We start from the raw sequence: 26793 nt of genomic DNA, 5'->3' as shown, positions 1-26793 counted from the left end.
TACGGAATAGAGTATTTAAAACAGACTACTTAAATAACTCACTTGCTTTTAGGGATAGAAAAAGTTGTGTCAGACCAAATTTATTTGGTTTCAAGAAAAGTATAAAAACAAATATCAACAGCCTTTTTTGTAGTTGGAGTTGTAGAGGAGATATGAATGTCACCTTTGTGTTTTAGTTGAAATAACGGTTTTTGACTTAATTAACCATGAATAACCTTGAATATTCTTCAATGATAGGTTATTGTACTCATCTTAAAAAGTTCTATTAAAGGAAGTTTCCCACGGTGCGTAATCTGGAGTGTCTGGATCGACGAATTTGGCTCGGCGAATGATTCGGCGAGCCTGCCTGGCTCGGCGTGTGATTCGACAGACCTACTTCGACAAGCCTGATTCGGCTCGTGGAAGCTTGTATGAATTCAAATCTGCGAATTTTGTATCTTCCCATGGATTAATGAATCTCGAATTTCGTATGGCTTGCAAATTCGGATTCATACAAGCTTCCACGCGCCGAGCCAAGAAAGCTCGCCGCATTACTTGCCGAGACAGCCAGACTCGCCGGATCACTCGTCGAGCCCGATTCGCCGAGTTAGACCCGCCGAATCACGTACCATGGAAAGTCTCCTATTAAAAGGAAAGTAGAAAACGTATCAATTCAACAAAAAGGAACATAATTGACCTTCATATATTTCCCACGCCTTCATGCATAAAATATCTGTTAACATCAGATTATGCTCCGCACAAAATGAAGCTAGTTTAACCTGATCCATTTTCCTTCATGACCAAAAGTTAGAAGGTTACTCAGATGGCTCTGTTTTAAATCTCTTACCCTGCAGTATATCAATTAAAAGGCTTCGATGAAAGTACTATTTCTCAATATTTAAAAGGAGGTCGATGGGACGATTATGCTTCTACCGCTGATGATACGCAGAGCATCACTTCAAAAGGCACGACGGATATGATGACTCAGGCTCAAGTAGTTAGGATGCAAATTGAGAGAATGGAGAGGCCAGTACCGCCACCACTTCCGGTGACTCCTTCACAACCGCCTAGTCCTAGAGGTGGAAGCATGTATAGTAATAGGTACTTTCCTTCCTCATGGTTATATTCTTTTTACCAACAAGTTGAATATCGTAGGAATTATCACTAATCTTAGTTGTTATTATTTCAATATTATACAATTACTTAACGTTTCAGTCAATCAGGTATAGCACAACCCAGATCACCTCCAGCCCCAGTCGAGCCAAAAGCTCGAGATTCCTTCAGGACATCCCCAGACTCTGAGTCTTTCGATCATTTCTCCAAAAATCAACGGGACATGTTCAGCCATAGTCGAGACATATTCGCGTCCCAGCAGCATTTACGGGAAAGTCACGAATATAGAAACGATTTCGATAAGTCTCGTTTGAAGGACCCTAAGTCCAAGGATTTCTATGGGAAAGACAGCACAGACCTAGCCAGTTCTGCCAGAGATAGAAGTTCGGACTTCGGCTCCCGTCGCGACTTAAACTCTGACATCTTCGACCCGAAATATACTAGGGACCTTTTCGAGAACTCAAACTCAAAGAGGGATCCTTTCGGGATGACCAGAGATGTATCCCCGAAATCCAGGGATAGCTTTGGCATGCCATCACCCAGAGACTTTGGAGTAATGCCAAACACAAGGGAATCTTTCACTGCTGCTCGCCAGAGCTTCAAGAAACTGGATCGAGAAGCAGACAGGAGGTCCAGTGTTGCATCGACTCATCGCACTGACAAAATGGAGCGGATCGAGATCGAAGAGTGGCCCGAATTCCTTAGACCTGTGCTACCTCCAGCAGAGAAGCCAGAGATAGAAAAGGTTCAAGAAGTGATGAACACAAAGCTGTATCCTCAAACGTCTTCAGCTCACTTCACCTACAACAGGGTCACCTGGACGCTGAGAGTCAAGAAAGAAGTGTTTACCCCTAATGAAACCTTGAACAGCCCACTGGCGCTACATCTGGTGTTCTGTCAGGTAGCGTATGACGTCCTCGCCACGTCGAGCATCAGGATCACGAAAGAAGACAGACAGAATATGCTACAGATGCTAGACAACTACGGTGTCACCTTGGACAATCTCCAAAGTACCCAACACAAAATCACAATCAAGAAGAATATCGTTGACATGGCCAAACAATGGCCTCTGTACTTCGCTAGAATATTTCCAGTGTCGGTGAGTGATCCGATTCCTATGTTCGCTAATAATTAAAGTGAATTAACTTCGCTACTCAAATTTCACGTGCTCTTGTGGTTACTTACTCGTGCCAATTACTGTGCGCCATGTTTATACATGATTAATCATACGTAACATTCTCGAGAGGAAAGTCACAAAAAGAAAATGCAACGCTTAAATTGGAACTCCGTGCTGGAACGCCAAGATATGAAAGTTTCATTGTTAATCTGACTTCGACTCGTTAAACAGCTGAGTATGTTGATCTTAAGCGTTTTCGTCTCTTATTGTTTATCATTTAATAGATCAACTTCAGCTTTTACCTCAATACCAGTTACTTTTTAATTAGTGGTAGTTATTAATCTCTCTGCTGTTTCGAAATTGTCTTAAATTGGAATTCGGGCGAGAAAAATATTTTTGGTGACAGTTCGTTCAATGTTTTTTCTAGATCGGTCCTCAGCATCCAGAAACTCAGCACGTGGCAGTGTCTCATCACGGTCTTCGGTTGATCAAACGCAGTTCAAACGGTGATTTAGTCATTCTGGAGACTCTGTCTCTGGAGGATATTGTTTCCGTGAGTTCTCCACGTGTTGGTGTGTGTGTGATGCAAATTGCGTCGGGAGTCAGGTTGCCTTTGCACACGAGTCGAGCTCCACAATTAACAGAGATGATCAGCACGTACATCAGACTGGTAAGTGAAAAATATTCACTTTCATAGCCAACGTTTAAGTCATCAATTTAAAGCGTACATAGGCACTAAAGACATAAATTCCTAATTTCTTACTTTCTTTAAGAATGAAGAGCACTAGAAATATATTTCTAATATATTAGGGATACCGGAAAGAAATCCATTATTTCTATTACTGGAGAACTACGTTTACTTTGATTAAACTTTCCGTATAACTTGTAATATATCATATATTTTCCTTACGTATTATATAATGTTTCCCATCTATTTATTAACCTTTTACTGCGATTTTTATAACCAGACAATTTTGGATTAATAAAATAAAAAATAGAATAATTTTAATTGTCAATCATCCTGATAGCAATTAGAGTTCTATTTTACTGACTAATTGCGAGTGTATGTAAAGTGAACAATATAAAACGTCGTATAAAAAAGTTTATTCTGTGAAATTAAAGATAGAATAAACATTTCTTAATATTTAATAACTCACTAATTGTATATATACAATTACGAGACATAAGACAAATACGATATCATTACAAGATTCCTGAGAATTTTAAGGAGATGTGTTTAATTTTTTTTGCGAAGTAAATCTATTAATCTTTATATTTATCGGTGTTGATAAAGTGTTATCTTGATACAAAATCAATGGTAGACTCATATTTTCTTAAAATATTCTTTTATTTGATCAAATTGAAGTTACTAGTGTATAAACTGATCTTATTGTTATAAACAAGTTAGCTATATGTTATACATCTCTATACTGGTTGGTATTGAGACAAGACTGTTGTCTACATAAAAGCAATCAACCTTTGTTTAAAACGTGTTTTCTTACCGTATATGCTCTTACTTAGGAATTTAACGTAGCGATAGTTAAGTTTTATTTAAATGATTTTATTTAGATGCTTCAGTATAATTCCAGTTATGCATTCAATTTGAGAAAAGAATTTGCCGCTATTTCTAACGGTTATCTACTGATGAAACAGTTTGCAACGCTCTTATTATTACACAGTTGGCTACAGACTCTTATGTTAAGTCATATAAGATATTACAGTTTTTCATACAAACTTCGTTAGTGTGTCCTTTATGTAAAAATGAGACTAAAATGTCATGTGACACTAAGTTCATAACTGCTTTATTAAACAGTTATAATAAAATTATGAAACATGATATAAACGCTGAACATACTAGGTGTACATAGTGACTCTCATCTCGGATACTAGTAGATGTTTTGAATTCACTTTTCAAAAACACACAATTTTAAAACAAACTTTGTCTTCTACATTTAATAGTTCTCGATATATTAGAGACAATCGTTCTCCACTTCCAGCTTTGAAGCTTGTTTTCATCCCTTCAACATGGATGACTGCCAATAGAAAAAATATGTATAGAATATTTTTAGTCACTTTACAAACTTATAAAGGTTGATCAAAATTGGCGTGGCTGGGTTTTATATGTTTCCTTGTAAAAGAGGTACATATGTATGTAATAATATCATAATTCTCACATTTCGTATTTTTGTGGTAATTTCTACATGAACTATTTATGGACTTCTTCTTATACAAAATTTTACTTTTATTTTTACCTATAGAACGCATTGACGAGGTATGTACGAAAAAACCTGTAAGACACCTTGTATTTAAAGTTGCTCCAACAATAAGAGATATTTGTGAACTCTCTAACAAAAAATTTTTTGTAACATATTAGGAATGATTATTTCTCGCAATTGCATTGTCAATATTCGCAGAAGTGCTTTAACGAAATAACGATCAGAAGACACGTGATTACTTCTTTAAAATACAGCATATGTAAGCAAAGCATAATCAGTTACTTTTTATTTCTCGTTTTCTTGAGCAATGTTCGCCATAATATTAATGGAATGTTCCCGTAAACCGTTAACTGTACTCAAATATACGCTTCGAAGCGAGCATAGAATGTATTTATGCAAATATTTGCTAATAATTTTGTGCCAGAAATGCGATACAACTGTTTAACAGTGAATGAAAGAATATGGGTTGTATGTAGCGTATCTTCAAACCAAATTTGCAATTTTATTATACAGAAATCTACAATAGCTAATTACGGATATGGTCCAAATATTTAATTTTCTCCGCAAACTAGATACATAGCTACTTACAATTCTAAGATCAAAATTCAAATATAATTTAACACAATTTATTACGTTATATCGTTTATTTACTACAATAATGATACAACTATAAAATTTACCATTGACAAAATTATTAGTATAGAAAAAACAATACATTCACTGAATAAAAGTACTGTTAAAAAATAAAACATTTTTAAAGACACTAACATTGGCTGAATATACAAGTAGGAAAGTTTTTTTTTTTCTTCGCGTCAAAAGGCGGTTGTATAAAACAAGCACATACTACAATTAACGATTAGCGCTAAAAGTGCTTGTGCAGACATACATTTTAATACGCTTCCTACACATAGTTTTGTTTAGAACTTATTTACCTCTGAATAATACAACTCGATATACAATCAAAGTTTAACTCTAACTTGAAATGTTATAAACAGTTTGATGGCACCCGTTTTTTCGACATCTTCAACGATATAGGGATCTACGGATCTACTTGTGTACTTCCATCATCATTTTCTTTGGATATATTAACACGTTCAGTACGGGACGTTTTCGAGAATTCTACTCGGCGCACTGAAACCTTTTCTTCCGCTTTATTCTTTTTATCCTGTGATGTCTTAACTTAAATTAACTGAAGGTAACCTTTGTCTGACGAATGCCAAGTCAATTTGGACCCAGTCAGTTCGAGGGTTAAGGCATCACTTGTACGGAGAGTTTAGCTCGCTTGACGTCTGATAACATCAATACTGGACGTGTTAAACGTCATTTTCCAACATTGCAGATGCAAAGTTTCCAACATTGCACATTGCAACAAGCAGAAGCAAAGTAGAATGGAATTATGTATTCTACAAACTTAAAATACTGTTTTGAAAATGATACATGCTGTTAGTACTCATTACTGTATAAAATTAAAGATACATCGAATACCCACTCTGTTCATTAGGATGTAATAGTCCATTAAGAATCTTAACAAGTAAATGCTTCACAGAAAATTACAAAAGAGTATTATAGGTATTTTAACTAAAGTACTTAATCTAAATCTTTGCTTTTTATATTAAAATTAAGAGAACCAGATAAAAGTTAAACGTAAAAACAGAGAATAAGATAAGTGATACAAAATGTGCATCGCAGTAGCATTCGGAATTATTTCATTTTTGATCTACACATAGATAAATACGTACATGTACGTGGGAGTCACTGTACATTTGTATTTAGAATTGCCAAAAATTTGTAAGAAGTGTATGAGTTTGTGACCTACAAGTAATATTCTACTTATTGTTAGTAATCCTACTTTAGAAGAATAATTACTTTTGATGAAATAGAAAAAATTTTCTTTGAATTTCCTCCTATCATTTTGTACTGTACATCATGTAGGTACTTACGACTGCACCATGAAATTACTTACCTACAATGTATTAAGTCCAATTCTGAAGTCATTATCGATTACCAATCACTCTATGATAATGTCAAATTGAACATAAAACGCAATTCTCACTAAATAAACTACATGCAAGGTTAATCCATTTAATCACTACAAATGACTTGCCACGTACTAGCTATTAATCGCTTCATTAAAGAATCGACACACCGATCACTTGGATAAATCAACAGTGTAGCGGAGCTAAAAGTTTGAGACTTCCACAGTCATCCGGCATCATACAATACTACCCCTGGCGTAAAGTTTTTGGATTAAATGCAACAATACAGAGTTATTAAAAAATATTGTAGTGTTTGGAATATAAAACGCTATTGTATAAATGTAAAATATATTGGAAAATTAAATAGGTTTGGTACGGTATTATATTACATTTCCAAAAACTACAACATTTTTAAATAATTTCGCACTGTTACATTTGATCGAAAATTTTTTGCCAGGGATAGTACTCACTCTTGGGACTTTGGAGTAAAAGTCTTCTCTTTATCAAGTAGTCAAATTAGACCAAGTAGTCGCAGATGCCTTGTGGTGATCCATAAGTATACCTTCATGAATTGCAGTTAATTATTACTAATGAAAGGTTTTTTTAATTGATCAATTAGACAATTAAAAATTGAAAGAAGGGAACTTTTGATTGAGTTTAGGTGATAGCCTGTATCTCAGAAAACGCGACATTAGAACTAATCTTCACTACAGACACTAAAAATCGTGTCCTTTTAATACAAATATTGCAACGTTTCATCAATGTATTTGACCTCTTGAGGTTCAGAGTTCATAAAAACTCCTAATCTTTACCAACTGCATTAAACCTTGTACAACTAATTGCACAAGATTTATAGGACAGCGCGATATCAGGTATGGAAATTGGTGCATGCCTCTTATGAACCCTCGAAGAAAGATAACGAGGAGGAGGAGCATAACTGAAGGTGTATCTCGTATCAGCGAGAGACACAGCGCATTCCAGTGCAATAATGCGTGGGTAGCAGAAAGCAAAGCCATGATTTCCTCAAGGAGGGAGTATCTGCGCTTGTTGCTAGAACGTAGATAAACGAGAACATGCTCTGAAGATGTACGTGACTTAGCTGATTACTCCATTAAAATACAATTTACCCAGCTTAATATTGCAAAGAGAATTGAAATTAGTTAATCGTGTTTGGATTAAGTAAAATATGTTTTCATTCGTTCCTTTTTTCCATGAATGTGGTCTAGTTCCGCAAACTCAAATTATAGTAACTCATATGTACGTGGTTTTGCAGTGTCATCTATCTCCAGTCTCATTACTTATGAGAGATCCACGTCAAGAATGAATCAATTTAAAATTGCTCTTTTTCCACGTTTTAGATGGACCTAACTTCAAATTGCAAAACTAAAAAATATGAAAAGAGGTGTCTGTTATGGGAACTGCTGCACCCGGTCGCTGGCTAATCTTGTTCGTTCCAATGTTAATCGATTAATCCATTAACGTATTGGTCAACGGTTTCCAACCAAAGAACCGTAATCCAAAGCAGTTCTGTAGTTCAGTGAACGTTTGACTCCATCAGCGTGGCAAATTGAGAGTTGAAATATTCTTTTTCCACTAATCGTTGTGAAATCTTCAGAACTGCTCTTAAAAAAGGATTATCGATGGAGTGAAATGTCTGACGATAACGCTAGGAATTGCGAAACGGAATTGTTCGCAACATATTTTTGTTAATTACCTTCAAAGCGATTCAACTAGCAAAATTTATCGACGAATGAAAGCATTGTGTTGAATCATGGACAATTATTTGGAAATTGTCATCGATGCGAAGTTTAGTCTTCGTTTGGGAATGCTACTCAGTGTAGTTTGAAGAAGATTTTCGAATCTATCTCTTTTTCCTTTGAACGTTGTCATTTGTGTCAGAAAATCAAACAAAGTTCGATTTGTCATGAAATACCTTAACAAAGAATCGCTCATTGAAGTTCTGGGGTAAGTGCCGTGGGGTTCATTACAGTCCTCTTACCAGAAAGCATAGCCTTCCTTACTCTGTGATCAGATCCTCCAGGAACAATATTCTTATTCTTTAGCATTGTGACGTCGAGTTGCTTGCTTTTTCCGAATATTTGATTCTCTTGCAAACAGTTATATGACACCCAATAACTCTATGGCCCAACGTAGCCATCAGCCATCAACCGTTGACGAGACTGTTTAGTTTCACGCAGCCTCTTTCATGGTCACACACCTTGAGTCCCTATCATAAATCCCTTAAAGCCCGACCATCACTCGGTCATCGTTTCCCAAATTCTCTCTAAAAATACATTGTCGCTAACATATCAACTAGATTATTAGCAAGGATTCCTTTTTCTGTCCTTATAAATGAAAACATGCTTAGAGCCTCTACTCTTCATCATGGACTTACATTTTATTTTATTCTCGTTTTTTTGCAGGAAAAAGTTCTTTTAATTCACTCTTCTTCTAATAAAACTATAAATTCTACCTTATAAATTTTGATTAAAATATAAATTTTTATCTTTTTAAAAATGTGACTTACGTCGTATTGCCTTATAATCACAGCTTTTCCTTGTATTAGTTAGATTTCATTGTAAGGTCTGGTAACTTATTGTTAGAGTAACTTCTAGTTATTCTTGTGATGTTTATATTGTATAGTGTTTATCACGTTCTGTATTAAACACTACAAAACTACATACAGATTTGGCAAAGTTTTCATCATGCGAAGAAACCTTCTTCTTTCTTTGCTTATAAGAAACAAGTTACTGCAATAAACTAGCTGTATTTCAAAACATCTAGCCGATAGACAGAACAATAGGCCTGCCTCTAAGCTGATTGAGAATATCCATGTATTGACTATTACAAGACTTTTACTGCTATTTTTATATTTACACAAGGATCATTCCTCTAATTGTGAATACTTTTACATAATACATATAATTATAGGCTTTTGCACCCCAACTTAATCACTTTCGCTTTTCAGTATTAGATATTTTGACGATATTGAAACACGTTGTAATGCACATGTAACTAAGGAAGAGAACTTCAAGCATAAGTTTTCTAATTTCGAAATTGTTTAAGAAATACAAAACCACAACGTTTACAGCTTTTTTTGATATGTACGCAAAATGCATTTTATCAATGAATTTTGATCTTCGCACTCATTAAAAGTTGAACTTCGGCCATTTTTTGTTTTAATTCCGAACATTAGGTCTCTCAAATAAATTATTCATGTATTGCAAAAAAGATTTTTTCAAGTAAAAATAAGGAAAATATTCTTTTTCTAAAATTTTGATCACCGGTTAATGTCTCAACAATTTTTTTAAGTGTTGTGCTTATTTTGTTGTCTTTCCACTTTCCATTCAATTTGTTTAATACATAGACACGTCAACACACCCTGCGTTCCATTATAATAGTTAGCTGATCAAAATGAACTAGTTTCAGAATTATGTGTATAATATCATTTTTAACCGTAGAACAATTTCACAAGCCGTCCTCTACTTATAATAGCATTTCTTTTGCAATTTTATGCAAAATTGACATTAAACATTTAGACGTCATTGCCGTGAACTCGTAATCTGTATATAAAATTTAATAGACCTATTATATGTTTTTTAAGCTCTCTATAGAATGCTTTTAATCGGAGAACAAACTAAAAAATTAAAAATAGAAGAAAAATTCTTCGTTGAATTAGGACTCGAACTGACAATTTCCAGATTACAAGTCCGCGACGCGGAGTTGACATCTAAATATTTAGTCATTTTATACAATAATGGCTGGCCAAAAACAGCTAATATTCTAGTTTTTTTGCGCTGAGTGGTCTCTAAACTTTGACTTATGTCTCCCCTAAAAAGCGCTCATCCAGATCGTGATTTCTTCTTGTGAATTAAAAGCACTGCAGAACTGATACCCATATCGAAACAAACGGTTATGGACAGTATCCGACGGTGCCGGACGGACGATGCCGAACAGATAGGTCTGAATAGTCCTTTGTTGGTCTTTACACTTTAACTCATGTCTCATCCAAAAAGCGGTCATCTAGATCTCAACCTCTCTTTGTAAGTTGCTCTAAAACTGATAAAAATTACAATCTGAATATATTTATATTGCTTTCTAGTTTTCACTGTCAGTTTGACCACCTTCGACTTTTCCGAAATCCGATCTTCGTTCATGCATTCTCATTAAAAAAAATTATTTTTTTTTAATAAACGACGTGGAATTTCTGACATACAAACTCTAAGAATCCTTCTCGCAAAATTCCTCTAAACTTTGTAGGCTATATTTAGGAAACAACGATCGCTATCGACGCATTTCTTATCAAAAGCAATCGGACACTGTCGACGCTGATGATAGGTCGTTGATACCTTCTGTGCGGCGCGGGAAAAGAGAAAGAAGAAGGCATTGGCCAGCACATATGATCACTCACTGGAAACACAACTTACACTAGGCGTTGCCCGAAGTTACCTCGTTACCTTGCACAATTATTGTGCCGTTAGAATTTCTAACTCTATCGTCACTAATTGCTGTTGGCCGATCGCTTGCGGTTCGAACGTTTGTGTAGAACAATTTCAACAGCAAAGAACTACAAAGAGTACATCTACATTTCTGTTCAACCGTGAAAGAAGTGTACCTCCGCGTGCCACTAAGAATTTCTTGTGGTACTTCCAATTCTTTTTTTCTTGCTTTACGTGACAACTGGTGTAAAAGAATGCAAGTATTAACGTTTACTTATTCTTCTGCCTCCTTGTACCACATAATGCGTGTGTTTCTCAAAGATATGGATACTTTTTAGGTTTTCTTTGGAATGAGGAGACGGAATAAAATACAGTACATGGCGTAATTCATGACATAACTTAGAAACGCCAGAGTCTCTTTAGGGCGTGGCCTAAACATTAGGGGATTATTGTTCATAGGAAATGGGAGTTTACTGTAGATTAAATTCTACAATTCCATGCTCCATTGAGCTATTTTTAGTTGAAATCCTTATTTGAATTTTGTTTTTAGTTATGTTTTGTATGGTGTTTGTTTGTTTCTTGAACTGTGTTTGTGCTTTAGATATCCTATTGTTTACCGATTCACCCTTCCCATATCATTATAAACATATTGCACGTCAAGGTTTAAAGTTCTGGACTGCTGTTTGAAACTTTATACACTACATGATCATATTACTTGAAATGTTATACAGCAAAATCTTAATCAACACTAGACCAAAATTTTTCCCTTATGAAAAGCAAACTCGTGCCATTTTAATCCAGCCGTATATTTTTAATACTTACTCCATCTTAAAAATTGTGTATGGCCATTAATATTATTATAATCTATTTTCAGTGTAAAAAAAGCTTGCAGTTTGAAGATTTATATGCTTGTTTTTGGAAAGTTGCAAATGCATCATTCTGACCACTTCTGGCAGTATTAACTGTCTTAACAAAAGATCCAAATCAGATCTTTCCTGTTATCTGTCTACCACTATTTTGTGTCTATAAGTAAATGAAAATCACCGCATGTCGAGTAGTTTCAAACACAATCGAAAGAGAATTTTTTTAGTAAAAGGATTAAAATTTTAAAAGCAATATTCAATTACTAATATAGTATATTGTGAAAAAAAATTTAATAACTCAGCGAGTTTATTATTACCAACTTATATACATCTATGTTTATTACATCTCCAATACATAATAGAAAAAGAAATCTTGACTTTAATTGCTTTAAAGATGAGTAATTACAAAATAAAAAGGAAAGGCTAAACGTCTAAGGAATATTCCACTTAACTCATAACGAAGGGGTAAATAAAATCCATTGAATTATCAATCAAGTATCACGTCATTCCCATATAGAAGTCGACACGTTTATTATCAATTATAAAATCCGTGTCACTATTAAACAGGTACTGCTAGAAGACATTTATAAAATATTACATACGAATTAATGGAATGGAGAATGGAACAGTCGAGCAAAAAGTGTTCTTTCAGTGATAAATGATTCTTTATACATATAGGGTGTCCCAGAAAGTTGATGCGTAACTTTAAAAGCACTACTCATTAGAATAAGCAAAAAACATGTTAACAAACAAAGATCCAAATATCATTAGTTTCGGAATCATAAGATGTCTTTAATTACGAGTTCTCACTCTTAACAGCATAAGAGACTACTTACAATTAGCACTGCATGTCTATTTGTAATTCATTGGGTAAGCCATTAGTTCAGGCACACTAAACACAATAAGCACTAGTAACTATTACGTAGCTATACAAATGTTATTGAACAACAATGATAGAAGAACGCGTTTTATCTTTTCAATATTGTTGTTAAGTATTTAGTATTCAGCAAAAATAACTCATAAGTAAATTGAGGCTATAACAAGTATGTCAAAACTAATGATATTTGGACCTATCTTTTTTTTATGTTATTCAGACACTCTTCTTGTTTTGGTGAGTACCATATGCTCCTAAGGTTTCGCGCTAACTTTTTCGGACTTTCTATACATTATAAAAAGTTTCGAACGAAGTCTATAATTCCAATCAAAGATTCATGACTGTATTCCTAAATGAACCTTAGCACTCACCTTTCTAGATTAATATAAGTATATTCATAACAAACTTATTTAGATATACAAAATTTAAATAGTACAATGTTTTCTAAATATTTATTGAATTTGATTGATATTCGAACGTCATGGCAATTCAGTAATTTATTTTACATACTCTAATACTGTTTTGTGTAGTAAAACAAGTAGTAAAACAGTAATTTGTTTTGTGTAGTATTAAAATAATATTCTTATAAATAGATAGATATACTAGATGGTATGTCATTCTTGCGTCGCAAAAATAGGTACCTACACATAAAAAATACATATCCACAGATATTATAAAACAAATTAACAAGAAATATTAGTTCGATACTATTACACAAGTCAATTTTGAATAGTGTTCAATTTATACACAATATTATTCTAGTAGTTTTGAAAATTCGTTATTGTTACACGATAATGTGTTTAGGTCAAGTATGCTTTGCGTATTAAGAAATTGTTTGCACACTTTCATATTTTCAAATTATTAAGAAAAATATATCCCCGGCATATACTTTTTCATGTTCAATTTCTAAACTTTTAAATACTCAAAATTTTCAAATGTCTAAACCTTTAAATTTCAGGATCTTCCAATTTTCAAGTTTCCATATCTCCAAACTTTCAAATATTTAAAATTCATCATTTCAATTCATCATAGAACAATTCAGATGTAAAATGCAATTCAGACTTTTGAACAATTTAAATACAAATCTTTAGTTTCTCCAATTTTCAAGTTTTCAGTTTTCAAATGTTTAAAGTCTTTTTACGTATTATTCCAATTTCTGGATTTCAGTTCTGGAAACATCTATCTAGGAACTGTGCACAGCAATGCGACAAATATCTAATACGGTAATTGAATATTAATTACATTCGCCTAGTTTTCGTTTTGTAACCGTCAAAATATGCTCAACGTTGTTTTTTGTCACCAATATATTAAAGATTACAGAATTCAATTCTATCGAAAAGAAATTTTTCATGAATTCCTTATAATAGGGTCTGGTTACAAGAAGAGGGAATGGGGTCACCATTGATGTTTAGTTAGTAAGATTCCCACATTCATTTAGAAAGCATCGTTCGAAACCTGCAAAGACATCGACTTCTTCCAACCAACAGGTTTATTTTACTTGCTTACTGACAGGTGACATCATTTCAACAAAAAAAAAACGATAATCAATTTGTTACTGATTGTGTATTTTTAACTTGTTTCGGTAATTCCCACTTGTCTGTAGCAGTACTTTCTGATTCAGTGTCCATGTATTGGGACTCTGCTACGTCATTTTCAGAGCTGAGTATCACTGGGATTTTTATTAATATTGGTACTGTCTCCTGATCTATCATATTTTACGTTTTTTTAAACATAGTAAAATGCGAATTTACAATTCTGCCGTTAGACGAGTTTCGGTTATAAATGTTTGGTTTGACACATATACATACATGTATTGTACTTTTCACTTCGAATTCGTTGAACTGAGGCAGCAGTAGCAAACACGACCGATCGCGACGGTAGTTCAAACGCGACTAACCTCAATGCGAGTTTTAAAGTTCACATTTTTTAATATTTTTCGTTTTCAAAGTAAACAAATTTGACTGATTTATTATATTTTATTTTAACATTCTCTAGAGTGATTTTGGGTTTACCAGGTGAAATACCAGGTCTATTATTAAAATGTATGAACACCGTTTCTTGAGAAGACAGGTCCAGCTCCATCTGTTCGAGATTAACTTTTATTATTCTGATTGAGGTCTCAAGTGAATTTTTGCTCTCAGCAACTGATGGCGAGTAACAATAAATGGCAACATCATTAGCAAATTGTAAAATGTGAATGTTTCCTGGTATACCTAGACTTATTTTAGCTACGTAAATCGTAAATGATGTAGAGTATGGAGCTTAGTACTCCTCCTCAAGGAAGGCCCTTCCACGTTGTTCTGATAATGTTATCAAGTGCAGTTCCGATAACGGAAATATTTCTTTGAAAGATTAATTTAATTAGTTAATTTGAAAGGTTCTTGAATGCTTAATAAATTTTAAAATACTAAGAGAACAACCTATTTCTGCTAGTTTCTCCAAAAGTATATAGCAATTGACACTATCCAAAGCTGACTGAACGTCTAGAAAGGTGGCGTGGGTATCCATATATTGGATCAATGCGAATTCTATGTCAACTAGCATGGTTACTAAATTATCCATACAGGATCTTTGTTTTCGGAATCCAGACTAAAAAGCTGGAGAAGAATAGCAGTATATTTGTAATCATAGTTTCAAGAACTTTCAATATACATGATGAAAGTGAGATAGGTCTAACTACGGATTTATCGGCTTTATCAGTAAATAATATCTGAACATTATGCTGTTCTTCAGGATATTGACCTTCGACATACATCTCGTTAAATATGTCCATAAAAATGAGCTTAATATTACTTGGTAAATATTTAAGAGCTACATAATCTAGGTTATCTGCTCCCGATTTGTTGTTTTTGCAACTTAGAGCAAAATTAAATTCGGCGAAATTGTGGGATAACTGGACATACATTGGAGAAAATAATCTTCTTAGCTCTAGAAATGAGAGGTATGATTTTGAGTGTGTACGTGCCAATATTTATATTTACGTTTTGGTTAGTCAGTTTATCAACGAGCTGCTGGTTGGATAAATACAAATATGATGTTCGCTGACAAGATAACTTTAGCTACAGTTGTAGTATATTCTTTAACGGAAGTACCTTCTATTGCATCCATGACAATTGCTTGTTCGGTAATTGTTTAGGATTAGAGCGACCCCACCAATTTTTTGCGCCTTTACTACATTGTATATTTTGATGTGTAGATTAAGAATCTAGAAGAAAAAATTGCCGCTCGTTTCTTATTTTTGAGATATAAAAGTTTATATTACGGTGCAGGTGCCGCCATATCAGATATAAAGTACTGGCAGAATGGAGCTCATGCGCATGCGCGAGTTCTGCGACATCATGGAACGTGCATGTCTGCTTCTCAAAGTTTGAAAATCTGACAAAAATAGTTTACCGCAATGGCAGAATATTCGATGACTCAGATGATGAATAACCCTTGGCTATTGCTTCAAAATTTAATTGGAAATGCGAGTAAGTGGCACTTGTTTATTTGGCAAACATTTTGGAACAGAAATCTCAATGATCACAGCAAAATGATCATTGTAAATTTTTGTTACCTAAATGGAGTTGTCAACGACGTCCTCCATCAGGTATTACAATTTACTTTAAAAGAGAACTACACAAGAAGGCGATATGAAATAGCGGCTCGCTATAAATATTTGGCCGATGTAACGTATGGAGAAGAAAGACGGAAGCGCATGTATTCCTATTCGGTGTTCCATAAAAGAATGTTTTACTTAAATTGGGATACATATCCCAAAACATAAACAATCAATATTCATTGTTCAAAAACGACTGTTTTCAGAGCCTCAATAATTAACGTAGAAATAAGTATTTGGTTTAACTTCACTATGTGTTTTGAAATATTTATAAAGAAATTATTTTTGACATAAACATGTAAGTACTGACTGTTTTTCTTCTGGAAATAAAAAGAAATAATTTGACTACAACCCCTGCTTTATAAATATATAAATTCATGTGCTTGCTCTATATTACAAACTAGTAAAGCAGATATTGTACATGCTAAACTGCTAAACCAACATGAAGATAATGTAGAAAATTCAAAATTTCGCTAGCATGCATGCACGTCTGACGACTCTGCGTAAGATGCGCGTGCGCATGAGCTCCATTCTGCCAGTACTGTATAATTGATACGGCGGCGTCCACACCATAATATAAATCTTTATATTTCAAAAATGAGGAAAGGGTGGCAATTTTTTCTTCCAGATTCTCAATCTACACATCAAAATCTACAATGCAGCAAACGCACAAAAAAATTGGTGGGGAGTCTCTGATCTTAAACAATTAACGCTTGTGTTCTTTCGTACGGTATACACTTTGTTACACCCTGATGTCAACCACTGCCCGAGAGACATCGATAACACACTATGCACTCGTATTACTATACCTATGTAAACAAACTATCTTACACTTCTCTAACGCGTCGATTACCTGAGCACCGTAAACACGTCCGACTTGTTCGATGATTCGGATCGAACTCCCGATCACCCACTATTTGAAGCTTCTGCAAAGTATTTTAATGCTAAAATAGACAATTACTATATCATACAGTCAATGTAAGTTTTTATTTCGGATTTACTCGTTTACTCTCATAACGCGGTTTCCATATAACACGGTACGAATTAATCGTATTATAGAAGGGTTAACTGTATCTACATAAGATATCTGGAGAACACATTGCAAATGTAATCATTGAGCCATTTTACATTATTGTTGATTAGGATTTGAAAAGCATGGACTAAAATTTGAATATTGAAATTTACTTGGACTCGTAAGTAGACATTAAACTTGATTACATCCCTGATCAGAATTAGCAAAAAATTGTCAAAACAAAATCTAAATAACAAATACTTTTGACAACTGTGTAATGAAATGCCAAAGTTACATATGAATTACATAAAACTTCTAAGGTTTTACCGATATCTTATCACACGAAAGAAAGTTGTGTCAATGGATACATTCTATAAACGGAGTTCCGTGATTGCGCCATTTACGATGCAATTCACGGACGCGTCTTTGCATTCCTTTACGTCTTGAGGCGAGGAAAATAAAATCACTACCTGGTCGACAAACAGGAAATGTCAAATCGTTTATTGTTAGTTTGTAATGTCTTTTTTTTCTTTTTTTTGCGATTCGCACGGTAGACTGTTCTTTGCCATTGTAAACACTCGGTGAGGTGTGGCGCCTCGCAGGTGCATCGGCTTTTCAAAGTCTGTATTTCAACAATATGTATGTACATACATATGTTATAAGAAATCTGATCCTACCGTTTGGAGGTTTCTCTTTTGTATAAAAAATCGACTGTCAAGCCGTCGGTGTAATTACACAAGGAGGAAAGGCGCAATCGAACCGGTTCGGGTCGAGTGATCGTTTCCCATGAAAGAAAGTTGTCTCATGGCTAAGTGACGTGTTCGAACGCACCAGGACTCTTTCATTGTTCATCATAGAATTTGTATCCCAATTTGGTGACCGTAAATAATCGATTGCATTAGTAGATGTTATCTAATCGGATTGCTTTATTAATTCTTTTTGCAGAAGGTACATATTGAAATCAGACTTAAATCCCTTGATTGAGGGTCCCTAATATTACTTTTACAATATAAGCGATTTTCAATGTTTAAATTTCCAAATCTCTGAATTTTCCAACGGTCAAAACACAAGTTTTTGAATTTTATAACTTCTAAATCTTTTAATTTTCGAATACCTCAAATACAAACTATTAATTTCTCAAATTATTAAATATGGAGATTTTTAATATTTAAAGATATCATTTCCAAATTTCTAAATCGTCGAATTCTCAGATTTTTTAATTTCCTGATTTTCACTTTTTCGAATATTTGAAACATTAATCTTTAATGGCTCAATTTTTCAAATATCGAACTTTTAAAAATTCACAGTTTTTAAATTTTCTAATTACGAATCTTCAGATTTTCAAAATTCTACGTCTTGAGATTTTCGAATTTTTAAAATACAAATTTTCAATTTTTCAAATAATCAAATATTGAACTTTTAAGTACTTGAAGCTTCAAATTTTCAAATATTTTAAATACAAATTTCTAATTTTCCAAATTTCAGATGTTAAACATTCAAATATTCAAAGGTTTCAAATTTCCAAATTTTCAAATTTTAGTCTGTTTCTGTACTTATTTCAATTTTTGGTTTTTAGTTCCTAAAATTCTGTTAATCGTTTCCTTTTCCAATAGATAGGGGAAAGTGGAGACAAAAGCAATACCGTCATGAAAGTAACAAGCTTTCTCCCCCTTTCCACAAACATATCCAAAAAAGTTCTTTTACACAGTTATATCTGTATAACAAATCGCAAGTTGTCAAGCTGTATTTGTGTGTTTATATCATCTAAATTAGTTTCTATACTTTTTTTTTGTTAATATTCTTGGTTAAACTATAAATATTGAGTCAACCATTTGCCAGAGCATACTTCAATAATATCATTAGAAGTTCTTTTATTTGCTTTTAATGAGTTTTTTATAGTTTATAGAGTACAATATTTTTATTTCGAAAATCGTGGGTAAGGGCAAAAGTAACACATCACTATGGGAACGAAAGTAACGTTATTTTTTTTATCCACACGAAAATTCTGTGTTGTACATATTGGCAAGGAAACAATGAAGAAACAACGCAAGCAGGATAGGAATTCTTCACATAACAACAACTATATATGTTCGCTTTGTTCGGAGACCTTCGGTGAAAGTTGTTCGAGGGCGATTTAGTTCCAATGTCAAAATTGTAAGGGTTGGTCCCATGAAGACTGCGTCATAAGTGATCTTCATTACATCTATCATAGCTGTAATTTGGAGTAGATAAAAAATATCATTAAATTAATACACGATACCAAAGAAATGTACATACGAAGTTGATTATGCTTTTATCTTTCGTTATTTAAAATATATTTCTTCTGATTGTTACTTAAAATATATTTATTTAAATGCTCGCTTCTATCGTCTTTCACAATAAAATATTCTATTATTGCATTAGAAACAATACTTTTTCTTTGCCTGTCTAGAAACAATTAATTTTACTTTCGTCCCTACCCTCCAGGACGACAGTAACAATGACAGTAACTGCGGAAAACTGCCATAGCTCTTTGACTACTTATTACATAAGGCTAAAATGTGGATTTAATTATAGACCAATAAACATACTTTCTTAAGGCATATGTTTTATATTTATATCTTTAAAAGATAAGCGGCAGCTAGGCCAAATATAAGAAATGTTACTTTTGCACCCACTCTCCCCTATTATTTCCTTTAATACTTTTTTCAATTGCGATTTACGTATCTTATGCTCGTGATTAAATTAATTGATGTTTCTAAGACCTCGAGGGCTACCGCAAGATAAAGATGAACTCTAAAAATCGTCCGTTATTGATTCCACGATTTCGGCACTAAATTTTATACAAAATGTTAGTTTATGATAAGACATAAAACAACACAAAAATTTTAAATTGAGCTTACAATTAGTTTTCGAGGTATGAAAGGTCAAAGTTCATAAAATTCATTGATACATTAGCTCTTAAGCTTTGATGTACAAACCTTTATGGTACTCTGAGAATTAAAAGACTTACTTCAGGGGATTTTTCTAATTGCTAACGACGAATTTGAGCTTATATTTTCAATGGCCGATTCTGTATAATGAATAATATTAGAAGACTCACAAAGGAACATCACGATCGCGAGGTGTAAATCTCTGATTTTTATGCAACTTGGCAGGACTGTAAAGTAACCGAAAATATTCGACACGTATTTTTTTTATCGCCTCTAATTCATGTTAAAGTGATCAAAACGATCCACCCAGTTCGGAGTGGAAAACGTATTTCGCTTAATATCTCGAAAACTATTGCATGTAGTAAAATAGTGTAAATGAAGCGATTGCGTGTTTTTAAACGACGAATTCACTTATGTAAAGAATTTTTGAAAATAACAACTTGTTTAAAAAATATATTAAAAATAGTATATTTTTGTTGTCTTCACTGACTGAATGTTGATCGATCATTTCACAAATTTATATACGAATACTATGAACCAAAACATAAAATACGGGTAAAATAGAATTTTGAATTTTGACGTCATAAACGAAACACTAACATTCCGAGTTAGACTACATTTTATGTGAAATTGGGCCCTGAAACAAATGGCCTTAAAAAAAACATACAGAGAGATACTTTATACAGGGAGAGTCACCTAACGTTTGCACCTCAAACATCTTTGTTGTTTTTTAAAATACGTCAAATGCCTCAAGGAGAAAGTTGAATGGTTCAATGGAGCTCATACAATACCAAAATAATTTTTGCCTTTGTACCTTAGAGATATCAAGGTCAGCTCCATTCTTTTAAATGGAACCACTCTTTTTTAAACGCCTACAATCATAGTCCTTTTCATTAGGAATTCAGTGACTATAATTATTCAAGGTCACTCAAAGTCAGGAACAGAGAAAACGTATAAAATTTAAAATATGAAACCAAAATATGTTTATCACGAGTGAGACTTGTAAACATATTAAAGTCATATTTAGTGTCATTGAATATTTTCAAATATCCTCTAACTCAATTGATTTACAGAACGCCCATTATTATTGGTCTGTTGATAATCCGCACTGGCTTCGAGAAGATGACCATCAAAGACAATAGAGTGTAAATGCGTGGTTTGGTATTTTGAACGACAAAGTAATCGGGCCACACTTCATTATCGGAACGATTACAGGACAAAAATATTCTGAATTTTTGTAAGAGGATCTGCCAATTTTGTTAAAAGATGTCTCTTTACAAAACCGTCATGATACGCGATACAAACATGACGGCTCTCCTGCTCATTATGCACGAGTAGCAAGAGAAACGTTGGATTCTAGGTTTTCAAACCGATGGATTGGACGAAGTGGAATTGTTTCATGGCCAGCACGTTCGCCTGATTTAAATCCACTGGATTTCTTTTTGTGGGGTCTGCTAAAAGAGACCGTGCACAAAAATGCTCCAACAACAATTGAAGATATGCATCAGCATATCACCACAGCATATGTAAATATCACCTCGTATATACTTGTCACAGTTCAACATTCCTTCAGAAACCGTTTACAACAATGTATCGACGAAAACGGCCATCATTTCCATCCGTGACCTTGGATGACCTTAAATAATTATAGTTAGTGAATTCCTAATGAAAGGGACTATCATTGTGGGTGTTTAAGAAGGGGTGGTGTTTTATTTGAAAAAATTGAGATGACCTTAATATCTCGAAAAGAATGACAAGAAGAAACAAAATTTTTTTTGGCATTGTGTGAGATACATTGAACCATTCCACTTCATCTGTAAGACATTTGACACATCTTTAAAGACAACAAAGATATTTGAGGTGCAAACATTAGGTGACTTACCCTGTATATATATTTTTATAATGTTTTCGGCATTATATTATGATACATATTATTTATTGTTTACGAAATGTATAAATAATAACATCGCTAATGAATACTTGCAACATTTGATACTCGTTACAAATAGTACGAGAGGTTCAGTGTCAATGACTCATGCATAGATGAAAATAAAAACCGTTTATAAATTACATTCCATCAATAACTATTATTTACTGGGTTCCGAATTTCTTGATAGGTTTTTACTTTTTTTTTTTTCAATTTTTATTTTAAATAACTCAGTTTGGTATACCTTTTCACAAATTAGAATTGTTCTGTAATAAAAACTTTTGTTATCTTTTTTTAAATGTTTCGAGCTGTGTGAAAGTGCTAGAGTGTTCTTTTTTAACAGGGAGAGACTCGAATAATTTAAAGAGTAACGAAAAATATTCTCCCTACGTAACAACGTACTTAAATAAAAGTGCTCACGAGACGATGTCTCTTTTCCGCTACGAACAATCGACGAACTTTGAGCATGTAAAAAGTTATGTTAAAAAACATTTTTAGCTTACAGTGTACTCTGTTATACATATTTACAAGTTGGTTAAATCTGACTGTTTGTGACTAAATATTTTTAAAAAACTTATAATTAATTTGCTGCTAACTAACAAAAGCTAGCATAGTTGCACAGTTATTTATTGTGTAAATGTTACATGCCCCATTATTGTAAACTAAAGTAGTAGGCACTTCCACACCTTATCTATGATTTCATAAATTTAAATGGCGCAGAGTTTCTGGAAAGTTGATTTTTATGATAAACATTGAAAGATTTAAAGGCACCTTGAATACTTGGCGCAAATTTTACATTCGTAATTTTTTTAGGGAGTGCACAAGGGAGGGGGGGGGGGGGGGTGGTATTAATACACACGTTTCATCGCTATTTGTTATTCTTATTGATTTTGGTTTTTGATAATTATTTACGTTATTAACTTTTAAACAAAAATTGGACATTCGTAAGAACGTTAGGTATTTGCTATATTGAATAAGCTATTCAAAATTTTTCAAAACTAAGTTTAAATTGACAACAAACATTCGAAAATACCACCAAAAATAGTTTATTTTAATTATCGCACGGATATAACAGTTCGTAGTAGCGTTATATAGAGAAGTCTACGACTGATGCCTCAATGAATTTTATCTCACCTTTGACCTCTTATATCTTATTAATTGTGAGCTCAAATTAAAATTTGAGTAAAATCGGGGGAACTAAAACGAGTGAAAAAATGTACCATTGTAGTTCTAGTCCTTAGGGCAGGCACCGTACTCCAAAATGAGATAATGATCGTTACCTGAGTTATTAGCAATTCAAACGGCTTCCGGTCTCCACACTGGTTGCATGTATGAGAAAGAAACTGTTGCCTCCGGTAAACAAGAGTTGTTTGAACTGTGAGTCTCTCGATGGAAGTCTGAACAGCCACGCGCCTCAATAGTACGTGGCTCTTCGGTTACTTCGCCCATGCCTGTAGGAAGACCACAAAGAGAAGGCTACGTATGCAACCATGTGCATCGAGTTCACAAAACCGCCTCGCAGATGACGAAGAAAGGAAACTAGAGCGTTCTTTGTGTATTAAACTGCTTCAGACTCAATCAACGTTGCTGATCAATTTCATACGCTGAATTCGAACCGGAGGTAGTGTAATTGTTAACCCAGTCTAGTACTCATCCTTCTAGCTTATTGTTAGTTCCCATTTTTTACAACTTTTCTTTCCATTAGTCATCTAAACTTCAAAGGATCCATTTGTACCCAATTATTAACTCCTTTACCCTTATCGTTAGTTCGGATCATAAAAGGAACACATTATTAACATATAATTTCACACTTAAATAGAAAACTAAAACATTTTTGTTTTGATTTAAAAAAATGCTAACAATAAGTCTAAGGATTGAATACTTTTATAGTACATGCCTAAATCGTCACAGTTCTTGTAATTCTTGTCATACCAGAGAATCGCTCAGAGTAGCGACAATCGAAATCCAGAAATCATAATAAATAGATAAAAGACCTCAACGATTTGGAAATCCAAAATTTGAGAAGTTGAAGTGCCAGATACAGCACACGTCTTTGTGTAAATTAAATAAGGTATATACCGGATATGGTTGAATAGTAAGGGGTAAATGAAGTAATTAATATGATACAAGGTAAATATCCCAATACCCGAATGCTTAAGATATCAAACCTCCCAGTAAGTGAACAACCTTAAAATATATGTTTCGATACTTGAATTATTATTTCCCAATAGCTGAGTATATGTATTATCTGAATGTATATGCTGAGCGTATACGTATAATACTATTCTTTGTTTTTAGTTATATTAAGGAAGCTTCCCATGGCACGTGATCCGGCAAGCCTGGCTCTGTGAATCTGGCTTGGCGACTGATTCGATGGACCTGGCTCTGCAAGTCTGATTCGGCTTGTGGAAACTTGTACAAATACGAATTTGCGAGCTTGTAGCTTTCCCTGGCTTACCAAATCTCGAACTTCGTATGCTTGCAGATTCGGATTTATACATACAAGCTTCCACGCACCGAACCAAGAAGGCTCGCCGAATCACTCGTCGAGTCAGGTTCACTGAACCAGACGTGTCTAATCACGTGCCATGAAAAACCTTCTTTAGAATTTAAGCTTGAAATTAAGTAAAATTTATGTTAGTACTCGGGTTACTGGATATAACCGACTACTAGCACATTTAACTTAATAAGCTGTTTGAAAGTGAGACCAAATTCCGGATATGGCACTCAGGAAAGCAGAGAAAATATCTTCACCTGCTAAGCACGGAAAAAGGATTAGCAAATGTCTTAATAATGAGTAGAACGGATTCCTATACAAGTAGAAAATATATTATTAAGCGTATAAGCTAAGAAAGTAAAACAGGTCAGCTCAATAACTCACTCATTATTAGTGATTTTGTTACACTGAATATTTTCTATGAATGGAGTTGTAGAGAATGTACATATGAAAGTAAATTTCGGTTTTTAAGAGGAATCATACATTTTGTAATACAACAATAGATGCAGCTTGTTATTTGCAATACATTGCAAAGTGATATTGGTATATTAAACTACATCTATATGTTTTTACGGAACACACGGTATTACCTTTTACAAAACTATATTCAAAAAACAGCGAAACGAGATCATCGACATTACTTCATTTGCAACTAGTGAAAAATTTATGAAATAAGAACTAACTCTTCAGAATCTTCAGTATCGAACACATTGTAAAAGATAACTGATACCAGTATCACATGTAATATGACTCAATTCGTTTCATTACTTTCTATCATATTGTTGAAGAAGTTATTGTGTTATTGAGAAAAACAAATACAGATAAGTATACAAATATTGTTTCAATGTTTTCACATTAAAAAAAACCTTCTAAACGAATAGATTTTTGTCATAAATGGTATAAAAAATATATAATTCTATTGTTAAATCTCTATATTTTCACTTGTAAAAAATTATTGGCACCAAATTATATCCCTCTTGAAATTCAGCAAACGACTTATTGAGATGACCCAATACTATTTTAGTTGTCCTATCATGCAAGTATACTAAGTAGTCCAGAAAGATCGAAATAAAACTATTCATCAATGTTCAGCAGATTCCATGAATCTTGTATAAGAATAACACTATATTTGACATCAAAGTTTCATTTTCACAGAATGCAGCGTGTAATTAAGGGAAAAGGAATTGCAACAGCGAAGTTGGAAATGGATAATGTGTATTCGATCGCGAAATAGGAGAGACTTTTCTTACAGTTGTCTGGTCTTTCCGGTTACGATCAACGCCTTTTAGAGGAAAATATTTTCCCTTCGTCGCATTCGTTTCGCCGCCTAAGTGATCGAAGAAAAGTGAGACTAGTTAGAAAATTATCCGCAGGAAGCGAGAGCAGAATTTCACAGGTGCTCCAACGGAAATTGGATCAAGTTTCTCTAAAACGGAAGCCCCTAACATCATTATTTTGTGTGTCTTGCAACTTTTTATCTATTTTTGTTAAACTCTAGAGTTTCATAATTTCTAAATAAAATTTGTGTACCCTTCTACTATATTTTATAACTCACACGAATATCAATTTCCAGAGCGTAGGAAAAGTTATAGTGAGTCAGATTCATTAAGATGTATTTGAAACATACAATAATGAAAACTACTACAAACTTCTAACTAATACAAAAAAATACTGTATTTTTCTTACATTTCTCCTATTTTTAATTTTTAGTTTTAACTGCTATCCACTTTATTTCTTTTTAATACAAAGGTAATAATCTTTTACGAATAAATTCGTTTGACACTGTGTTAAAGAAAGTTGACTTTCTCTATCGGACTTTACTATCAAACTGGCAATTAAGTACCTTATTATTAGGACGCATTAACCATTCATAAAGTAACAAGTAAAATGCAAACATTTTGATTTTAACAGTAGGATCATTGAAGCAGCTGAAATGGGTGGTTTGAATTATTTCTTCAGAAAGTAATATTCATTCTGAATTGACGATGAATAAAACTAAAAAATTAATAGGTAAATATTAGATACTTCCTTATACGTATAATACAATATAGATGTACAAATATACTTTTCTCTATTTATACATTATAGCACAAGGAGTACAATATTTTTAGAACTTAGTCGTATGAATTTCATAATCACAATGAATCACTAAATAACATTGTCTTAATAATTCCATTTATCTCTATTCACTATTGTACTAATTCTTTTAAAGAATTTACAACTGATAACTAATAACTTGGCTAACAGATGTTTAACCATTAGTGGGAGTT

The 26793-nt window shown here is 33.5% G+C and overlaps 1 protein-coding gene across 1 annotated transcript in view; it reads left to right on the top strand.

Moving 5' to 3' along the window:
* The window catches only part of Myo10a (unconventional myosin 10A), a 120011-nt gene that overhangs the window by 43467 nt on the left and 49751 nt on the right, over window positions 1-26793 (top strand). Inside the window, exons 23-25 of the mRNA XM_076378361.1 lie at window positions 885-1080; window positions 1195-2191; window positions 2637-2879. Of these exons, the coding sequence (XP_076234476.1) occupies window positions 885-1080; window positions 1195-2191; window positions 2637-2879 (1436 nt within the window). The remainder of the gene's footprint in view (window positions 1-884; window positions 1081-1194; window positions 2192-2636; window positions 2880-26793) is intronic.

Source organism: Calliopsis andreniformis, chromosome 5 (genome assembly GCF_051401765.1).
Source record: "Calliopsis andreniformis isolate RMS-2024a chromosome 5, iyCalAndr_principal, whole genome shotgun sequence".
NCBI lineage: Eukaryota > Metazoa > Arthropoda > Insecta > Hymenoptera > Andrenidae > Calliopsis > Calliopsis andreniformis.
The sequence above is the reverse complement of the archived record's forward strand: the minus strand, read 5'-3'. Positions and strand labels throughout refer to the sequence as shown.